At 54.0% G+C, this 18,266-nt stretch overlaps 1 protein-coding gene across 1 annotated transcript in view; it reads left to right on the forward strand.

Moving 5' to 3' along the window:
* Positions 1–16,425, forward strand: part of Limk1 (LIM domain kinase 1) — a 35,731-nt gene extending 19,306 nt beyond the window's left edge. The window contains 12 exon segments of the mRNA XM_052168173.1: positions 446–551; positions 673–839; positions 4,159–4,188; positions 4,190–4,334; positions 4,817–4,903; positions 5,738–5,869; positions 7,354–7,413; positions 7,662–7,727; positions 10,154–10,310; positions 14,527–14,582; positions 14,839–14,996; positions 15,080–16,425. Of these exon segments, the coding sequence (XP_052024133.1) occupies positions 446–551; positions 673–839; positions 4,159–4,188; positions 4,190–4,334; positions 4,817–4,903; positions 5,738–5,869; positions 7,354–7,413; positions 7,662–7,727; positions 10,154–10,310; positions 14,527–14,582; positions 14,839–14,996; positions 15,080–15,242 (1,327 nt within the window). The 3' untranslated portion in view covers positions 15,243–16,425.
* Positions 16,426–18,266: the final 1,841 nt, after the last annotated feature.

Genomic DNA, 18,266 nt, shown 5'->3' on the forward strand with positions numbered 1-18,266 from the left:
ATCTGCCTGCCTCTGCCTCCCAAGTGCTGGGATTACAGGCGTGCGCCACCACCGCCCGGCTGTGAAGCCTGATTTTAAGCGTAGTTACCAGGTGCTAATGGTAAGATAAAACTGAAGCTGCAGAGACGGTTCAGCAGTTAAGAGCCAGGCTACTCTCAGAGAAGCAGGGTTGGGTTCCCAACAGCCTCATGGCGAGCTCACAACCTTGTAGCTCCAGACACCCTTGTGGCCTCCAGGCATGCATGCATGTGGTGCATAGACAGACACACAGGCAAAACACCCACATAAAATCTTTCGTTTTGTTAAAGGAAACAACTAAACCACAGTACACTGCGGTTTCCACCTCAGGTGGGTCAGTCCTCCCCACTCCACACCTGAGTCTTGGCTTTCAGGACACAGGTTGGAGGGGAACTGGTCTAACCACGGCTTACGGCTTTATCCCCAGAGTGGACCCGGGCTGCATGAGCCCTGATGTGAAGAACTCCATCCACGTCGGAGACCGTATCTTGGAGATCAACGGCACGCCCATCCGGAATGTGCCGCTGGACGAGGTAGGACCACAGAATCACAGTCAGGTCCAAGGCTGGGCAGGATGGGATGATCGAAGTAGAGGCTTCACCCCTGAGCTCTGCGGCCACCTCAGAAGACTCACCTGTCTACGCCTGTCCCCAGATCGACTTGCTGATCCAGGAGACCAGCCGCCTGCTCCAGCTGACCCTTGAGCACGACCCCCACGACTCCCTGGGCCATGGGCCAGTGTCGGATCCCAGCCCCCTGAGCTCCCCCGTGCCCACTCCCAGCGGACAGGCAGGCAGTTCTGCCCGGCAGAAACCTGTCTTGTAAGTCACTCTGCTTCCCCACTTGTTTTACATGGGGGGTCTTACCTGTGTGTATGGCTATGCACCACATGTGTGCCAGGTGGCCACCAGGGTGTCAGGTCCTCTGCAGCTGGGAGGTTGTGAGCCTGTGTGGGTTCCGGGGCCAAGCTGGATTCTCCGCTAGAGTGGCCAGTGGTCAGAGCTCTTCCCACTGTGCTTCCTCGGCTAATCCCTCAAGTCCGCCAGCATCATAGGTGTGGGGATTGTGATAGACGGAGGATGAGAAGGAAGCAGCAAACAGCGTCCCCAGCGGGCAGTTACAGAGACTGTCCCAGGCGCGCCCAAGTCTTTTATTTTGGGCTGATTTTATTCCTTTACTTTGTGGGGGAGGGGAGCACAGAGCTGGGCCCTGAGAACACCGCAGTCAGTGCCCATGCACTGGTCAGACTCAGCCTGTCAGGCTTGGTGGCAGTGCCTTTATCCACAGAGCTATCTTGTAACCCTTCTCTCTAATTTTAAAGTTTACTTAAGAGGCGCGACACACTGATTTCTGTGCATTTTCCTGTAGGCAGATGAACAGAGCAGGGAGGTACCAGGGAGGAGCAGGTGCTTTTTTGTTGTTGTTGTTTTTGTTTTTTCAAGACAGGGTCTCTCTGTGTAGCCCTGGCTGTCCTGGAACTCACTCTGTAGACCAGGCTGGTCTCAAACTCAGAAATCCGCCTGCCTCTGCCTCTCAAGTGCTGGGATTAAAGGCGTGCTCCACCACTGCCTGAGAAGGTGCATATTTTAAGGCCGGGCTCTAGGTCGGTGGTCGGAGTACACTAGTGTACACATCCCTGGCACCACGACAAGCATGATGGCACACACTTGTGCACCCAGCACTCATATAGAAGCAAGAGGATGAGAAGTTCAAATTCATCCTTAGCTACCTAATGAGTTGGAGGCTAGCCTGGGCTACACGAGACCCTATTTATTAAAATTAAATTAAATAAACAAACAAAAAAACCCAAACAAACCTATTTTTCACTTTAGCGCGCCAACTCTTGAGTTTTTAGAAAATAGTCGCATTTATATGAATGAAGTCAGTACAAATTCCACGCCTGTCACTGCTCGGTAGCAATGTGTTGTCACACGTTGTCACGACGTCGTTCACTATTACAGATAGGTAGCCTGTTTCTCCTTAGAAGCTGCTCGTGCGTTCTTGCTGTTCTTCCGTTCCTTCATTTTCCAGTCGTATTTCTCACTGGGGATACAAAGAGGATGGCTCCCGGGGTAGGAGCACTTGCCATGCCAGCGTGAAGGCCTCCACACCCACCACAGCAGCACGTAAAAGGCCACACACCTGTAACTCCAGCGCAGGGTTCAGTCAAGAGACCCTGTCTCAAAAGGATGCTGGAAGGCTGGACCAGCAGTGCAAAGCTAAGAGCGCGCCAGGTGTAATGGCACGCACCCTTATTCCCAGCACTTGGGAAGCAGAGGCAAATGGATCTGAGTTCTAGGCCAGCCTGGTCTACATAGTGAGACCCTGTCTCAGAGGGAAAAAAAAGACTTAAAATGTGTGTATTCTTGCAAAGGACCTGAGTCTGGTTCCCGGCACGCCCTTGGGCGACTCACCTCTGCCAGCCCTGAGGGATCTCACGTCCTTTATCTGGCTTCCACGGCCATTGTACTTACATGCACAAACCCACACATAGATACAAACACACAGAGAGAAGTAAAGATAATAAGTCTAAAAAATAGTAAGACAGAGCAATAGAGGAAAAATACCTGATGTCAACATAGGGCTTCCGCATGCTCGCACAAATATGCATGCACACTCCATGAATGCACGCATGCACACACGAAAAATACCACGAGAAACTACAACACATTACAGTGGTTTCTGGCATTCACTCCGCCCACTCCCACCCCGTTTCTTGACTTGTTTAGATGATTTTTAGTTTATATATGTGTTTTGCTTCATACATAGCCCAGGCTGACTTTGAACTTGTGATTTTCCTACCTCCATCTCTTAAGTACTGAGAATTCCAAGTATTCTTGGCCATACCCAGCTGATTTCTAGTTATCTTCTTCTTCTTCTTCTTCTTCTTCTTCTTCTTCTTCTTCTTCTTCTTCTTCTTCTTCTTCCTCTTCCTCTTCCTCTTCCTCTTCCTCTTCCTCTTCTTCTCCTTCCTCTTCTCCTTCTCCTTCTCCTTCTCCTTCTCCTTCTCCTTCTCCTTCTCCTTCTCCTTCTCCTTCTCCTTCTCCTTCTCCTTCTCCTTCTCCTTCTCCTTCTCCTTCTCCTTCTCCTTCTCCTTCTCCTCCTTCTTCTTCTTCTTCTTCTTCCTCTTCTTTTATTAATACCTTAATAGTGAAGACTCATTTGACGCTGTAGAGAAAACATCTTGACTAGCATCTTGACTTCATGCAGTAGCTAGTGATCACCTTGGGGTGATGGGAACACTGGGTGACAGGCTGACTTCAGGCCTCAGATATCCAGGAGGCTTTGGTCATCCCTCCATGCCTAGAGGCGTCCTCTGACCGATTGTCACCACACAATGGCATGTTTCAAAAAGACAACTGGTCCAAGCTGAGGGATTTGATGCACGATGCCACGTCAGAGCTGGCTCACGGTCTGCTGCAGTGACCCAGGGAGCAGGGGCCACAAGTCCTCTGTCCTTGAATCTGAAGAAGCAAAAGGAAGGACAGGAGGAGTCAGTGGTGGCCTGTCCCTTGTCCCACTTCTGCTAAGACGTCTCCAGGACTCTTGGAGAAGCCCTTTGAAGGGTTTCTTTCTGGGATGATAGCTGTATTTTTTTTAATTTTCCTTCCTTCTTTCCTTCCTTCTTCCTCCCTCCCTTCCTCCCTTTCTTCCTTTCTCTTTTCCCGGAGCCTGGGTTTCTTTGTGTAAATCTGGCTATTCTGCAACTCTCTCTGTAGCCCAGGCTGGCCTTGAACTTGGAGACCCACCTGCCTCTGCCTCCAGAATGCTGGGTTGAAGGCGTGTGCTCCTGCTGTTCTAAGGTCTGTGCTCCTGTTGTTCTGTTGTGAGAGGCTGTGCTGTCCCAGCATGCACCCCTCCTCTCAGTTGCCCAGAACTCAGGCCGTAGCGGGGATACCTGTGTACTGCAGTGCAATGGACATCTCTGGCAGGGAGTCTGAGCCTGCGCCACCAAGCAGAGGAGGCTGTGGGCACCTCCTAATGAACCGCGGGGCTACCCCAAAGACACCAGGCTGTCTCATCTATTCCCAGGATGGGGATGAACAGCAGTTAATATGGTGCTTTCTCAAGGGGGAGTCAGGGCAGTGACTCAGCCGGGTGCCGCCTCCCCTGGCACTGGGTCCCGTGTGTCTTTTCCAGGAGGAGCTGCAGTATTGACACGTCCCCGGGGTGCCGGCTCACCAGCCTCCCAGCGCAAGGACCTGGGTCGCTCCGAGTCCCTCCGAGTGGTCTGTCGACCGCACCGCATCTTCCGGCCGTCTGACCTCATCCACGGCGAGGTGTTGGGCAAGGGCTGTTTCGGCCAGGCCATCAAGGTATGCAGATGGGGAGGACTGGCTGGGAACACATCTGACCCCCTCTTCCCTCACCCGGGAAGTCCCCACCCCCAGGAGTCCAACCTGGGACATCTGTGCTCTCATCCCAGGGTTTCCCACTCCTTATCCTGGACTTCCTGAGCTATTGAGATGGGTGAGACTTTACATGAATAGAGTCAGAACTTTGTGGTTTGCCTTTAAGGACAAAGTCTCATGTAGCTCAAGCTGGCCTTGCACTCATTATGTAGCTGAGGGTGACCTTGAACTCCTGATCTTCTGTCTTACACCTCTCAAGATCATATTCACGTACTAGCATGCCTGATTTTATATGCATATCAGGATAAGGGCTCACTAAGTTGCCCAGGCTAGCCTCAAACTCACCAGATAACCCAGGCTCCTAACTCTGCCTCCCAAGTGGCCCGGGTGAGAGACGTGTTACTATGTCCTACCTTGAGTTTTGTACCTCCATGTCCCCAACATAGGTGACACACCGGGAAACAGGCGAGGTGATGGTGATGAAGGAACTTATCCGGTTTGACGAGGAGACTCAGAGGACATTCCTCAAGGAGGTCAGTGGAGAGGTCACGTGTCTGCTCACCTCCCCAGTGAGAAGGGGAGGCAGGGTTCAGGCCTCACTGGGGGCAGGGTAGCTTGAGCAAAGACAGAGCAGCCATGAGCTGTGGGTGTGGCTCAGTTATTAGGTCAGCTGCCTCGCCTGCTTGAGGCCCCAGACTCAGTCCTCAGCACCATACACATACCAGGCATTATAATACACTTCCATAATCCCGGCACTTGGAAGATGGGAACAAGAAGATCAGAGATCAAGGTTTTCCTCAACTACATAGAGAGTTCTGGGCTAGCCTGGGCTATGTGAGACACTGGCTGAAAGATGCAAAAGTCAGAACAGCTATGGGTTGGGGGTACAGGTTGGTAGATGCTTGCTTACCATGCACAGAGCCCTAGGCTCTAATTCCAGAACTGCCTGCTATCCCAGCTCCTGGGAGATGGTGATGTGAGGATCAGGAGTTCAAGGACCTCCTTGGTGACACAGCTAGTTCAAGACCAGCCTGAGTCGTGAAAGACACTTTTTCTTTTTGTTTGTTGTTGTTGTGGTGGTGGTGGTGGTGGTTGGTTGGTTTAGTTTGGTTTGATTTTTTTTTTTTAAGCCGGTTTTCTCTTATAGCCCTGGCTGTCCTGGAATTCACTCTGTAGACCAGGCTGTCCTTGAACTCAGAGATCTGTCTCTGCCTCCCGAATGCTGGGACTAAAGGTGTGCACGCAGGCCACTGCCACAGCCACACCGAGCCACCACCACCACCACCACCCACCACCACCCACCCCCGGGCCTGAGAGGAGCCCGGGTGCCCCGCTGAGAAGGTCGGGCCAGCCTGTGTGTTTTCCAGGTGAAGGTCATGCGGTGCCTGGAGCACCCTAACGTGCTCAAGTTCATCGGGGTGCTGTACAAGGACAAGAGGCTGAACTTCATCACAGAGTACATTAAGGGCGGCACCCTGCGGGGCATCATCAAGAGCATGGTGAGCAGGCCGGGCCGGGGTGGGGCTCACGGGGTGGGGCTCACTTGGTAGAGGGCTGTGACCTCCAGCAACCTAAGAACTTCCCAGTTAGCTCTGCCTCGGGTAAAGCTACATCGCCTCTGTGAATGCCATGCTGGCACTTTAGTCCGGGGGCATCTGGGGACACCCCACATCCTAACCATAGCCGAGCCAGAGCCCCGTTCTCCCAGGGACTGGTGCTGAGAATGCAGGTGGCTTTTTGGACCTAAAGCTTTGACTGAACGTTGTTGGTTCAGCTGGGTTTGAAAACTAGAAATGAGGGCTGGGGACACAGCTCTGTGGGCAAAGGGCTTGTTTCCCAGACGTGAGGACGAGGGGTCAACCCCAAGGACCCACTTAAAAGTCCATGATGGTGTGCACCTGTAATCCCATCACTGAGGAGGTAGAAGCAGGACCTTTGTTCGAGGCCAGCCTGGTGTACAGAGCTAGTTCTAGGACAGCCAGGGCTACACAGAGAGACCCTGTCTAGGAGGGGAGCAGCACCCTACGATGGCGTATACATGCCATCCCATTGCTGAGGAGTGAGACGCAGGGTCTCCAGGGACAGTGGCTGGTCAGTTTATCCACAGCCAGGAGCTCTGGCTTCAGTGAGACATTCCCTCAAAAATAAGGTAGAAGGGCCAGCTAGATGACTCAGAGATGAAGATGTCGGCCACCGAGCCAGACGTGCACACCGTACACATACATACACACATAAGCAAGTGATGTAATAATTAAAAATGTTTAATTGTAGGAGGAAATCAAGGAAGACACCCGACACTTACCTTTGGCCCCACCCACTTGTACATACGCATACATACCACATACCACAGAAGGAAAGAAGGCAGAATGAATAAATTATATTAAGAAAGAGTATTCGGGAGGTTTAATAGGTTACCACCCTACTTGCTCTAACAGATTGCTGGGTCGTAGTTTCTACTGTCGGCCTGGAGAAGTGCATAAATCAACACCCAACAGGGTAACAAACACAGGTCACTACTCAGGATAGCTAGTTTGGGAACTGCAGGAGAACATGCATGAACCCTTAGTGTGTGAAATCAGTTCTGTTAAGAAAGGATACCTTTAGGTTCTATAATCCTAACCCTGAGGCTGAAGCAGAAAACTTGAAACTTCAAGCCAGCCTGGGCTACATAGGGCATCCTGTCCCAAAAAATCAAAGCAAGGGCCAGTGCAGTGTCTCAGCAGGTAACAGTGCTTGCCACCAGCCTGATGATGTGAGTTTGATCTCTGGAACCCAAGTGGCAGAAGGGGAGAGTGGGCTCCCCAAGTTGTCTGTGACAAACCACAGAGAACAGTGCCTTGGATGGAGCGGTGCACACACAGCACTCGGAAGAGAAATGTTAGCAGGCAGCCGTAGACACAGGAGAGCACGGAGCCCTCAGACCGCCAGCCCCCCAGCCCACCGCGGGCCAGGCTCCATGCTAGCCATTTTTCCCTGTCCCTAGGACAGCCAGTACCCGTGGAGTCAGAGGGTCAGCTTTGCCAAGGACATTGCATCAGGGATGGTAAGTGACCTGCCTCTCACTCAGTGACTCACTGCCATGAGGAGCGTGGGAGCAGAGCCTGCGGGAGCCTGGAAGGGGCAGCCGTGTGAGGTCGGTGACTCTCTAGAGCCCCCACTGAAGGCGCAATAGAGCAGGTGCCTGGAGTCCACCAGCCAACCAGATGGGTAGGAGGCAAGGAGCCTGCAGAGGTCGGGCTGAGGCAGTCTGTTAACCAAACACCCACTGACAGCCTCGTTCCCGTCCCTCAGGCCTACCTCCACTCAATGAACATCATCCATCGAGACCTCAACTCCCACAACTGTCTGGTCCGTGAGGTGAGCAGTGCGGGCAGCCGGGTGTGCTGGGGGAAGAAGAGACCTGTGGGCTGCCCCTCTCGGGGCTTTCGGAGACCAGTGCCAGTGCAGCAGGCGGGCACACCTGGGTTAGCCCAGGCTCTGCCATTTATAACCTGGCAGCAGTCCTCAGACCCAGCCAGAGTGCCAGGGTTTAACAGGTCGGAGAAGGGGAAACTGATGGAAAGAGAAAAGCCCCAGCTTTCACTGCAGTTCACAGACGCCCCTGAGGTAGCACAGGCTACCCAGGAAGCAGCAACAGCCACAAATCAGCCTGTGGGCAGGGGCATCTGGGCAGGCTTCTGGAAGAGGAGACGGCATTTCAGTGGAGGCCAAGAGGACACAAGGCAGTCAGCCCCAAGCGTGTAGGTTGGTGTTTAAGAGGTCCCCAGGTGTTCTACAGAAAGCAGAGGAACTGAGCCAAACTGGGGAGCAAATGCCTAGAGTCCTGCTCCCAAAATAAACTACTGCAGTCAGCATCTGAACCGAGGAAGCTGAAGGCGAGGATTGAACCCTGCGTGAGCTACAGACACACGTCAGGGCCAGCCTGGACAACCTAACAAGATGCCGTCTCAGACTACAAAGTGAGAAAATCCTGGCAGTCTGGCTGAGGAAAGCATACGCCCAGAATTAGGGGCTGGGGGTGTGGCTCAGTGGTAGAGCCCCTGCCTAGAATCCCCCAGGGAGGGGCTGAGGGCGTGGCTCAGTGGTAGAACCCCTGCCTACAATCCCCCAGGGAGGGACTGGGGGCGTGGCTCAGTGGTAGAGCCCAGGCCTAGAATCCCCCAGGCTGGGATGTGGCTTGGCAATGGAACTTTTGCCTATGTGAGGACCTGGGTTCAACTCCCAATACCATCTCTCTCACACACGCACGCGCAAACACACACGCGCGCACACACACACACACACACACGCACACGCACGCACACGCGCGCACATGCATGACAATGTTGCCTAAGGTCTCTAAACTATTCAACCTGTCAGCACAGAGGTATAATCTAAACAAACACAGTACTTTAGTTCCTGACTAATGTTTTAGGTCCCGAGTGTCCTCAGCCCTGTCATCCTGCCGAGGACCCTGCACAGAAGACAGTACTAACTGCTGGAGCTGTCCCAGCAAGATAGAAAACACCAGCTGTGAGACACCCTGAGGGTGAGCCACAAAACTCTTGAGCATTGGTGGCTTGAAAGTGAGCTGAACGAGTCCCCAATGGCCCTGCTCTGCCGTGGTGTCTAGGTCCTTAGTGGCCTGCATCCCCCTTTTAAAAAATATCTATTCATTATATGTGAGTACACTGTAACTGTCATAAGATGTTCCAGAGAAGGCATCAGATCTCATTATGGATGGTTGTGAGCCACCATGTGGTTGCTGGGAGTTGAACTCAGGACCTTTGGAAGAGCAGTCAGTGCTCTTAACCCGAGCTATCTCTCCAGCCCCTGCATCCATTTTAACAACCTCAGTGTCACCTACTCTGTGTGAACATGAGGAACACCTGGAAAGGGAGAGATGTCAGGACTCAAGAAGACCAGGCTGACCCCAAAGGGAAGGAACCTCAGCTACACATCTAAGTCACAGGACAGTCGTCTGGAGAAAGTGTCACAAGGACAGCAGCACATATCCACCCCCACCCACATCTGGCCTCAGGTGAATAGTGCCGACTGGGCCTCCATCACCTCTGGTTTTGATTTTCTTAGTTCTAGAGACAGAATCTAAGATGTTGTGTCTGCTAGGCAAGCAATCTACCACTGATGTACACCATTATCATCACTGGGATACTAGGCAGGTGCTCTGCCACTGAGCCACGCCCCAGCCCTGCCCTCAGTCCCTCCCTTGGGGATTCTAGGCAGGGGCTCTACCACTGAGCCACGCCCCCCCAGCCCCTCCCTTGGGGATTCTAGGCAGGGGCTCTACCACTGAGCCACGCCCCAGCCCCTCCCTGGGGGATTCTAGGCAGGTGCTCTACCACTGAGCCACGCCCCAGCCCCTCCCTGGGGGATTCTAGGCAGGGGCTCTAATGCCAACCCATGCTCCAATTCCTTGCTGGGAAATTCTGAGCCAGGATTCTACTGTTGAGCCACACTCTAATCTGGAAGATCCTGGGCAGGTTTTTTACCTACCTATGAACCCATGCTTCTAGTCCCTCACCCAAGGGTGGAGGTGGGGGGATGGCGTGTGCTAGGCAAGCTTTCTACCTCTGACTCACGCCTCTAGCATCTCACTGGAATCTCTATATGTTTTAGGCTGCTCTGTTTGCAAAGAGCTGGGACAGGGCGGTACCCTCCCCCACAAAGGTCCCTGGTATCTGGAGTGTACTCTCTGTGTCCTGTGTGGGATTATAGGGAAAGGATTCTAAATAGAAGCAAACAGAGAGACGACCAGGTCTCAGCCTGCCTTGTGAAATCTCCAGAACAGGAACGTGGTGGTGGCCGACTTCGGGCTGGCTCGACTCATGATCGATGAGAAGAATCAGTCTGAAGACTTGCGCAGCCTTAAGAAGCCGGACCGCAAGAAGCGGTACACAGTGGTGGGCAACCCCTATTGGATGGCGCCAGAGATGATCAACGGTGAGGGCTTGCTCTCGGGGTCCCAGCAGCTGGCTCTGCCCGCTGCCATCCCTGCGGTCCTTCCTGCATCTTCTCTTGCTTCCCTCTGGCTGACAAGGGTCAGATGGGTTTTCTGAGCTTGTGGCTGCCTCCCTCCAGCCTCCCTCCTCCCTCCTCCCTCCAGCCTCCCTCCTCCCTTCTTCCTCCAGCCTCCCTCCAGCCTCCCTTCAGCCTCCAGCCTCCGCCTCTTCTTTACATTACCACACTCCTTTATTGAGTTTCGGGCGGGGCCAGGTGTGGTTGCCACACTGTGTACGTGCACACATGCACATTGGGAGGCACCTTGAAGGAGAAGTTGTCTTCCCTCCTGTGGATCCTGGGGCTCAACTCAAAATTCGTCAGGTGGCCCACCTAGCAAGCCCTTTAACAGACCATAGGTTAGCCTCAAACTCACTATTTAGCCAAGGATGACCTTGCGCTCCTGGCCTCCTGCCTCTGCCTCCAGAGTGTTAGGATTATAGGAATGAGCCACCATGCCCATCTGTGGGTGCTGGCATAGAACCCACCAAGCCCATCTGTGGGTGCTAGGATAGAACCTACCATGCCCATCTGTGGGTGCTAGGATAGAACCTACCATGCCCACCTGTGGGTGCTGGCATAGAACCCACCATGCCCATCTGTGGGTGCTGAGATAGAACCCACCATGCCCATCTGTGGGTGCTGAGATAGAACTCACCATGCCCATCTGTGGGTGCTGGCATAGAACCCACCATGCCCATCTGTGGGTGCTGGGATAGAACCCACCATGCCCACCTGTGGATGCTGGGATAGAACCCACCATGCCCATCTGTGGGTGCTGAGATAGAACCCACCATGCCCATCTGTGGGTGCTGAGATAGAACCCACCATGCCCATCTGTTGGTACTGGGATAGAACCCACCATGCCCACCTGTGGGTGCTGGGATAGAACCCACCATGCCCACCTGTGGGTGCTGGGATAGAACCCACCATGCCCACCTGTGGGTGCTGGGATAGAACCCACCATGCCCATCTGTGGGTGCTGGGATAGAACCCGTCATGCCCACCTGTGGGTGCTGGCATAGAACCCGTCATGCCCACCTGTGGGTGCTGGGATAGAACCCGCCATGCCCACCTGTGGGTGCTGGGATAGAACCCGCCATGCCCACCTGTGGGTGCTGGGATAGAACCCACCTTGCCCATCTGTGGGTGCTGAGATAGAACCCACCATGCCCATCTGTGGGTGCTGGCATAGAACCTGCCATGCCCACCTGTGGGTGCTGGGATAGAACCCACCATGCCCACCTGTGGGTGCTGGGACAGAACCCACCATGCCCACCTGTGGGTGCTGGGATAGAACCCACCTTGCCCATCTGTGGGTGCTGAGATAGAACCCACCATGCCCATCTATGGGTCCTGAGATAGAACCCACCATGCCCATCTGTGGGTGCTGGCATAGAACCCACCATGCCCATCTGTTGGTACTGGGATAGAACCCACCATGCCCACCTGTGGGTGCTGGGATAGAACCCACCATGCCCATCTGTGGGTGCTGAGATAGAACACACCATGCCCACCTGTGGGTGCTGGGATAGAACCCACCATGCCCATCTGTGGGTGCTGGCATAGAACCCACCATGCCCATCTGTGGGTGCTGAGATAGAACCCACCATGCCCATCTGTGGGTGCTGGCATAGAACCTGCCATGCCCACCTGTGGGTGCTGGGATAGAACCCACCATGCCCACCTGTGGGTGCTGGGACAGAACCCACCATGCCCACCTGTGGGTGCTGGGATAGAACCCACCTTGCCCATCTGTGGGTGCTGAGATAGAACCCACCATGCCCATCTATGGGTCCTGAGCTAGAACCCACCATGCCCATCTGTGGGTGCTGGCATAGAACCCACCATGCCCATCTGTTGGTACTGGGATAGAACCCACCATGCCCACCTGTGGGTGCTGGGATAGAACCCACCATGCCCATCTGTGGGTGCTGAGATAGAACACACCATGCCCACCTGTGGGTGCTGGGATAGAACCCACCATGCCCATCTGTGGGTGCTGGCATAGAACCCACCATGCCCATCTGTGGGTGCTGAGATAGAACCCACCATGCCCATCTGTGGGTGCTGGGACAGAACCCACCATGCCCACCTGTGGGTGCTGGGATAGAACCCACCTTGCCCATCTGTGGGTGCTGAGATAGAACCCACCATGCCCATCTATGGGTCCTGAGCTAGAACCCACCATGCCCATCTGTGGGTGCTGGCATAGAACCCACCATGCCCATCTGTTGGTACTGGGATAGAACCCACCATGCCCACCTGTGGGTGCTGGGATAGAACCCACCATGCCCATCTGTGGGTGCTGAGATAGAACACACCATGCCCACCTGTGGGTGCTGGGATAGAACCCACCATGCCCATCTGTGGGTGCTGAGATAGAACCCACCATGCCCACCTGTGGGTGCTGGGATAGAACCCACCATGCCCATCTGTGGGTGCTGAGATAGAACCCACCATGCCCATCTGTGGGTGCTGAGATAGAACCCACCATGCCCATCTATGGGTGCTGGGATAGAACCCACGGCTTCCTGTATGCAGAGAAGCATTTATGCAGAGAAGCATTTATGAAGAGAAGCATTCATGCAGAGAAGCATTCCGGCCCAAAGTGGCCACGGCCAGCTTGTCTGGCTTTACCTCTTTTGATGTTTCATTTGCTGTGTCTCATTTGGTTTTGTTTGAGATAGCGCCTCTTTATTACGTAGTTCTCGCTGTCCTGGAACTGGTTGTGTAGATCAGGCAGGCCTCGAACTCACAGAGATTCAACTGCCTCTCCTCTCTGAGATTAAAGCTGTATACCACCATTTCTGCCGATCTTTTTTTTTTTTTTTTAAAGGCAGGGTTTCTCTGTGTAGCTCTGGCTGTCCTAGAACTCACTCTGTAGACCAGGCTAGCCTCAAACTCAGAAATCTCCTGCCTCTGCTCCATGCTTGCAGTGACACCACCACCAGGCCAGGTTTTGTCTTTGTTTTGTTTTGTTTTGTTTTGTTTTGTTGTTTTTTTGGTTTTTTTCGAGACAGGGTTTCTCTGTATAGCCCTGGCTGTCCTGGAACTCACTCTGTAGACCAGGCTGGCCTCGAACTCAGAAATCTGCCTGCCTCTGCCTCCCAAGTGCTGGGATTACAGGCATGCGCCACCATTGCCTGGCTTTTTGTTTTGTTTTTTGGGATTTGTTTTGTTTTGTTTTATTTTGTTTTGTTTTGTTTTTTGAGAAAGGTATTTCTAACCAGGCAGTAATGGTCCATGCCTTTAATCTCAGTCCTTTGGAGAGACAGGCATATCTCTGTGAGTTCAAAGCCAGCCTGGTGGGGTTGGGGTGGGGGTGGTTATGGGGCTGGAAACGTAGCTAATTAATTGTCTAACATACAGAAAGTTCTGGGTTCTGTCTCCAGCAGCATATAAGTCAGGTGTGTTAGTCAGCACATATCGGTCATCCCAATATTTGGAAGCAGGAGGGTTGCTGTGAGTTCAAGGCCCGTTTTGGTTAAATGGTGAGTTTCAGGCTAGCCTAACTAGAGTGAGACCCTATCTCAAAAACACCAACAAAATTGCCATATGTTGGTTGTGTATCTTTTATCCTAGCACTCGAGGTGCAGAAACAGGTGGGTCTCTATGAGTTCCAGGCCAGCCTTCCTGGTCTTGGGGAGTTCAAGGCCAGCCAGGGCAACTTAGTGAGACCCTGTCTAAAAACAAAGCAAGCAGGCTGTGGTGGCTCAGCTGTTAGCAGCACCCAGTCTGCTGCTCTGCAGAGCTTTAGTTCCCAGCGCCCACATGGCAGCTCCTAACCATCCGTGGCTCCATTTCCAGAGGGTCTCATGCCTCTGGCCTCCACAAGCACCAAGCACACATGTGATACACATACACATGTGTAGACAAAACATTAATACTCATAAGGTGAGAAATCTAAAACATTAAAAGGAAAAAGAGGTGTTTCAGATAGCACACAGCCGCAGACAGAACCGGGGTGTCTCCTTTGATGCCTTGCTGGGCCTGGAACCCAGGGCTTCGTGCATCGTGCATGCTCCTCCGGCACCTGCAGCTGAGCCACACCCCGGTGCCTCCCTCGGTGCTCTTGGGACTCAGTAGGATGTGTCTGCCCTGCCCGTCTGTCACCGCTCCTAGTCCTGCAGCCCTGGCTGATACTGTCTCTGTTTAGGTCGCAGCTATGATGAGAAGGTGGACGTGTTCTCCTTTGGAATTGTCCTCTGTGAGGTAGGTCACACAAGCAGCCCTGGTGCCCAGACCCAGTGGCTCCCCCCCACTCCCCAATCCCCCCGTACACCAGCCTGGATGTCCACAGGAGCCTCAGACCCTGAGAACATGGCTCCCCAAAGCCAGAGCACAGCATCAGTGGGGTGCAGTGTAGTCCCTGGCTGTTCCTATCTACGTGTCCTCAGAGCATGGGCAGCCTTCTAGAACCCCCAGGCTCGGGGGTCCCCCACTAACCAGCGGGCTCTATACTGAACAGATTATTGGGCGTGTGAATGCAGACCCTGATTATCTGCCCCGCACTATGGACTTTGGCCTCAATGTAAGGGGTTTCCTGGACCGCTACTGCCCACCAAACTGTCCCCCGAGTTTCTTCCCCATCACTGTGCGCTGCTGTGACCTGGATCCTGAGAAGAGGTGAGTTGGGGTGTAGCCTGAAGCAGCCTTGGGATGGGTGGGTCTCTGGGAGAGCCAGCCTCACTGCTCCCCTGTCACCCCAGGCCCTCTTTCGTAAAGCTGGAACAATGGCTAGAAACACTTCGCATGCACTTGGCTGGTCACCTGCCACTGGGCGCACAACTGGAACAGCTGGAGCGGGGCTTCTGGGAGACCTACCGGCGGGGCGAGAGTTCACTGCCTGCCCACCCCGAGGTCCCTGACTGACCACAGTGTGCCCCACCATCTGCATCCCTGCCTCTGGAGACTATACCCTCACCAGATTCCTCAGCAGGGCGTGGCCTAGGCATGGAGCCCTCAGCCAAGGCAGTGATGCCCATCCCCATACCCCCAGACCCAGGCCCTGACCTGCCTTTTCCCCTCATGCAGGGTGCCCCCCAGCCTCTCTCTGCCTCTGGCCCCCGAGTCATGAGGCTGCGCGCACACACACGGTCGGCCACTTTGCCCTGCCTTACCCCCCGTGCTGTGGGGCCAACCCCACGTGTCTTTGCATGAGCTAGAGGGTCTGGAAGCCGGGCCCATTCCATGCAGCCTGCAGCCGTCTGCACACGCACCTGCTGGCAGCACCCCCCCAGCAAGGCTGGGCTAGAAGGCAGCTTTAGAAGTGAGCCCCTAGTGCCAAGGGAGAGGCGCTGTGCCCAGGAACCCAAGGGGAGTCCAGGATCCCCTTGGGCAAATCTAGGTAGCATCAGGTATTGACGGGAATCTAAATCCCAAAGCAGAGAGAGAGAGAGAGAGAGGTCCAATCCCATGTGGCCAGGCAGTGGCCCTCGCTCTTGCTTGGTGTCCATCTCATTTCTTGATCAAAGCCACTTTAGTGAGAAATAGGTACCAGTCCTCAGGATGAGCCAGGATCCCTCAGGGGAGAGGGCAGATGCCAGGGATCCAGCTGACAGGGAGGGTCTGCCCACACTGCAGAGGCTGGGCAGAGGGAGTGAGGCCGCCACCCACCAGCACCCAGCCCTCTAGGTTCATCTCAGCACCTGTCCCAGGCCCCTCGCCATGGCTGGAGCAGCCCTACCCCCTCCCTGGGTGCATCTGCCCTCTGAGTTCTTTCTGTGTGATCTATTTTTTAAGAAGAGTTTGTATTATTTTTTCATAACGGCTGTAGCAACAGCTGCTGGGGTTTAGGGATGGTTTTATTTTGTTGTTTTGTTTTGTTTTAGGCGGGGTGGGGGTGGGAGGGCCATTTCTTCACTCTGCTTCAGTTGACCATCTAGGACGTTTATAACTGTGAAGCTTTCTCAGTGCACTGTGAACGAGGACGAGCATCTGAGCAGACCCCCGCGGGACCGAGACTGACAGAGGCAAGGCCCACTTGCCTCGGCCCAGTGACCGTGACAGAAGTGAACCCAAACTCGGAACAATAAAATCCATTCTGTGCTCCCCAGGCAGGGCTCACATGCTCGTGTGTCTGAGGGCTCCAGCGGAACAAGCAAGCAGAGATGGCCTTTAAAGAGCCGGGTGTGGGGCCGGGTGTGGTGGCACACACTTACACCTGGTGCTCAGAGACAGGCAGACAGATCGCTGTGAATCCTAGGTCAGGTCCACAGGGTGAGTTCAGGACTGCACAGAATCTGTGTGGGGTGGGGTGGGGTGGAGAGAGGGCCGTGGCTCTTGAAAGGGACTGGAATTCAGTTCCTGGGACCCACAGAAGGTAGCTTACGGCTCCCTAGGGTCAGCCACCCTTCTGGCCTCTGCAGGCATGCGCTTGTGTGCACATATGCAGACCCATTCACAAGTAAATCTGCGGAGGCCGGAGAGATGGTTCAGTTAAGAGTAGTTATTGTTCTTGCAGAAGACTCAGGCTCACTTCCCAGCACCCATGGAGTAGCTTATGACTGTAACTTCAGTTTCTGGGTGATTCAACGCCCTCTTCTAGCCTCTGCACACACCATATATGTATACATATAGGCAAAACAAAATTGTAAAATTAGTTTCTTAAAATCCTGCTGGAGAGGTTCCAGGCAAGGGATGGGAGTGTACACACAAGCTTTTCAGAAGCTGGGCTGGACCTGGGCGCACGGGGGCAAGCCTGTGGTGAGCAGGAGCTGGGCTGGACCTGGGCGCACGGGGGCAAGCCTGTGGTGAGCAGGAGCTGGGCTGGACCTGGGCACACGGAGGCAAGCCTGTGGTGAGCAGGAGCTGGGCTGGACCTGGGCGCACGGAGGCAAGCCTGTGGTGAGCAGGAGCTGGGCTGGACCTGGGCGCACGGGGGCAAGCCTGTGGTGAGCAGGAGCTGGGCTGGACCTGGGCGCACGGGGGCAAGCCTGTGGTGAGCAGGAGCTGGGCTGGACCTGGGCACACGGGGAGAGCCTGTGGTGAGCCAAGGAAGGAGGGTTGCAGGCTGTCTGAATTTAAGGCCAATTTCAACCAGAGATGGAGACCCTATCTGGAAGAAAAAAAAAAAGCATATGTCGTGAGGTAGAGAAAGCAGTCAAGGGACGTGGTGTAGTTCCATTAGTAGAACTAATTAGTAGGCTTAGCATGCAGAAAGCCCCTAACCTTCATGCTAGCACATGCATGTAATTCTAGCATGTGAGACAGAGGTTCAGGAATTTAAGGCAGTCCTCAGCTACATGGAGATTGAGGACAGCCAGGGCTGCATGACTCTGTTGTTTAAGAAAGCCTACGCTAGCCGGGCGGTGGTGGCGCACGCCTGTAATTCCAGCACTCTGGGAGGCAGAGGCAGGCGGATTTCTGAGTTCAAGGCCAGCCTGGTCTACAGAGTGAGTTCCAGGACAGCCAGGGCTACACAGAGAAACCCTGTCTCTGTATAGACCAAATCCAAAAAAACCAAAAAAAGAAAAAAAGAAAGCCCGCGCTAAAGAGATGGCTCAGCAGTCAAGACTGCACTTCCAGAGGACCTGGGTTTGATTCCCAGCAACCACATAACAACCATCAGTAGCTCCATTCCATGAAGTCCAGGTACCCAAGAGGTACACAGACACACATGCCCACAAAAAACCATACTCATAAAAAAGTTAAAAACATACTTAAAACTGGACGGGGTGGGGTGGGGTAGGGTGGAGAATGTCTGGAAGAATGTCTTAGCACGGAAGAGCACTGGCTGCTCCTCTGGAGGACCCAGGTCTGATTTCCCAGTCATCTACCTCAGTCCCTGGGTACCTAACACACTCTTCTGGCTTCTAAAGGTACCAAGCACATGTACATGCAGGCAAAACATACATAAACCAGGTGCGGTGGCACTTGCCTATAACCCTAGCACTA

This window comes from Apodemus sylvaticus, chromosome 22, assembly GCF_947179515.1.
Source record: "Apodemus sylvaticus chromosome 22, mApoSyl1.1, whole genome shotgun sequence".
In the NCBI taxonomy this organism is placed as follows: Eukaryota; Metazoa; Chordata; class Mammalia; order Rodentia; family Muridae; genus Apodemus; species Apodemus sylvaticus.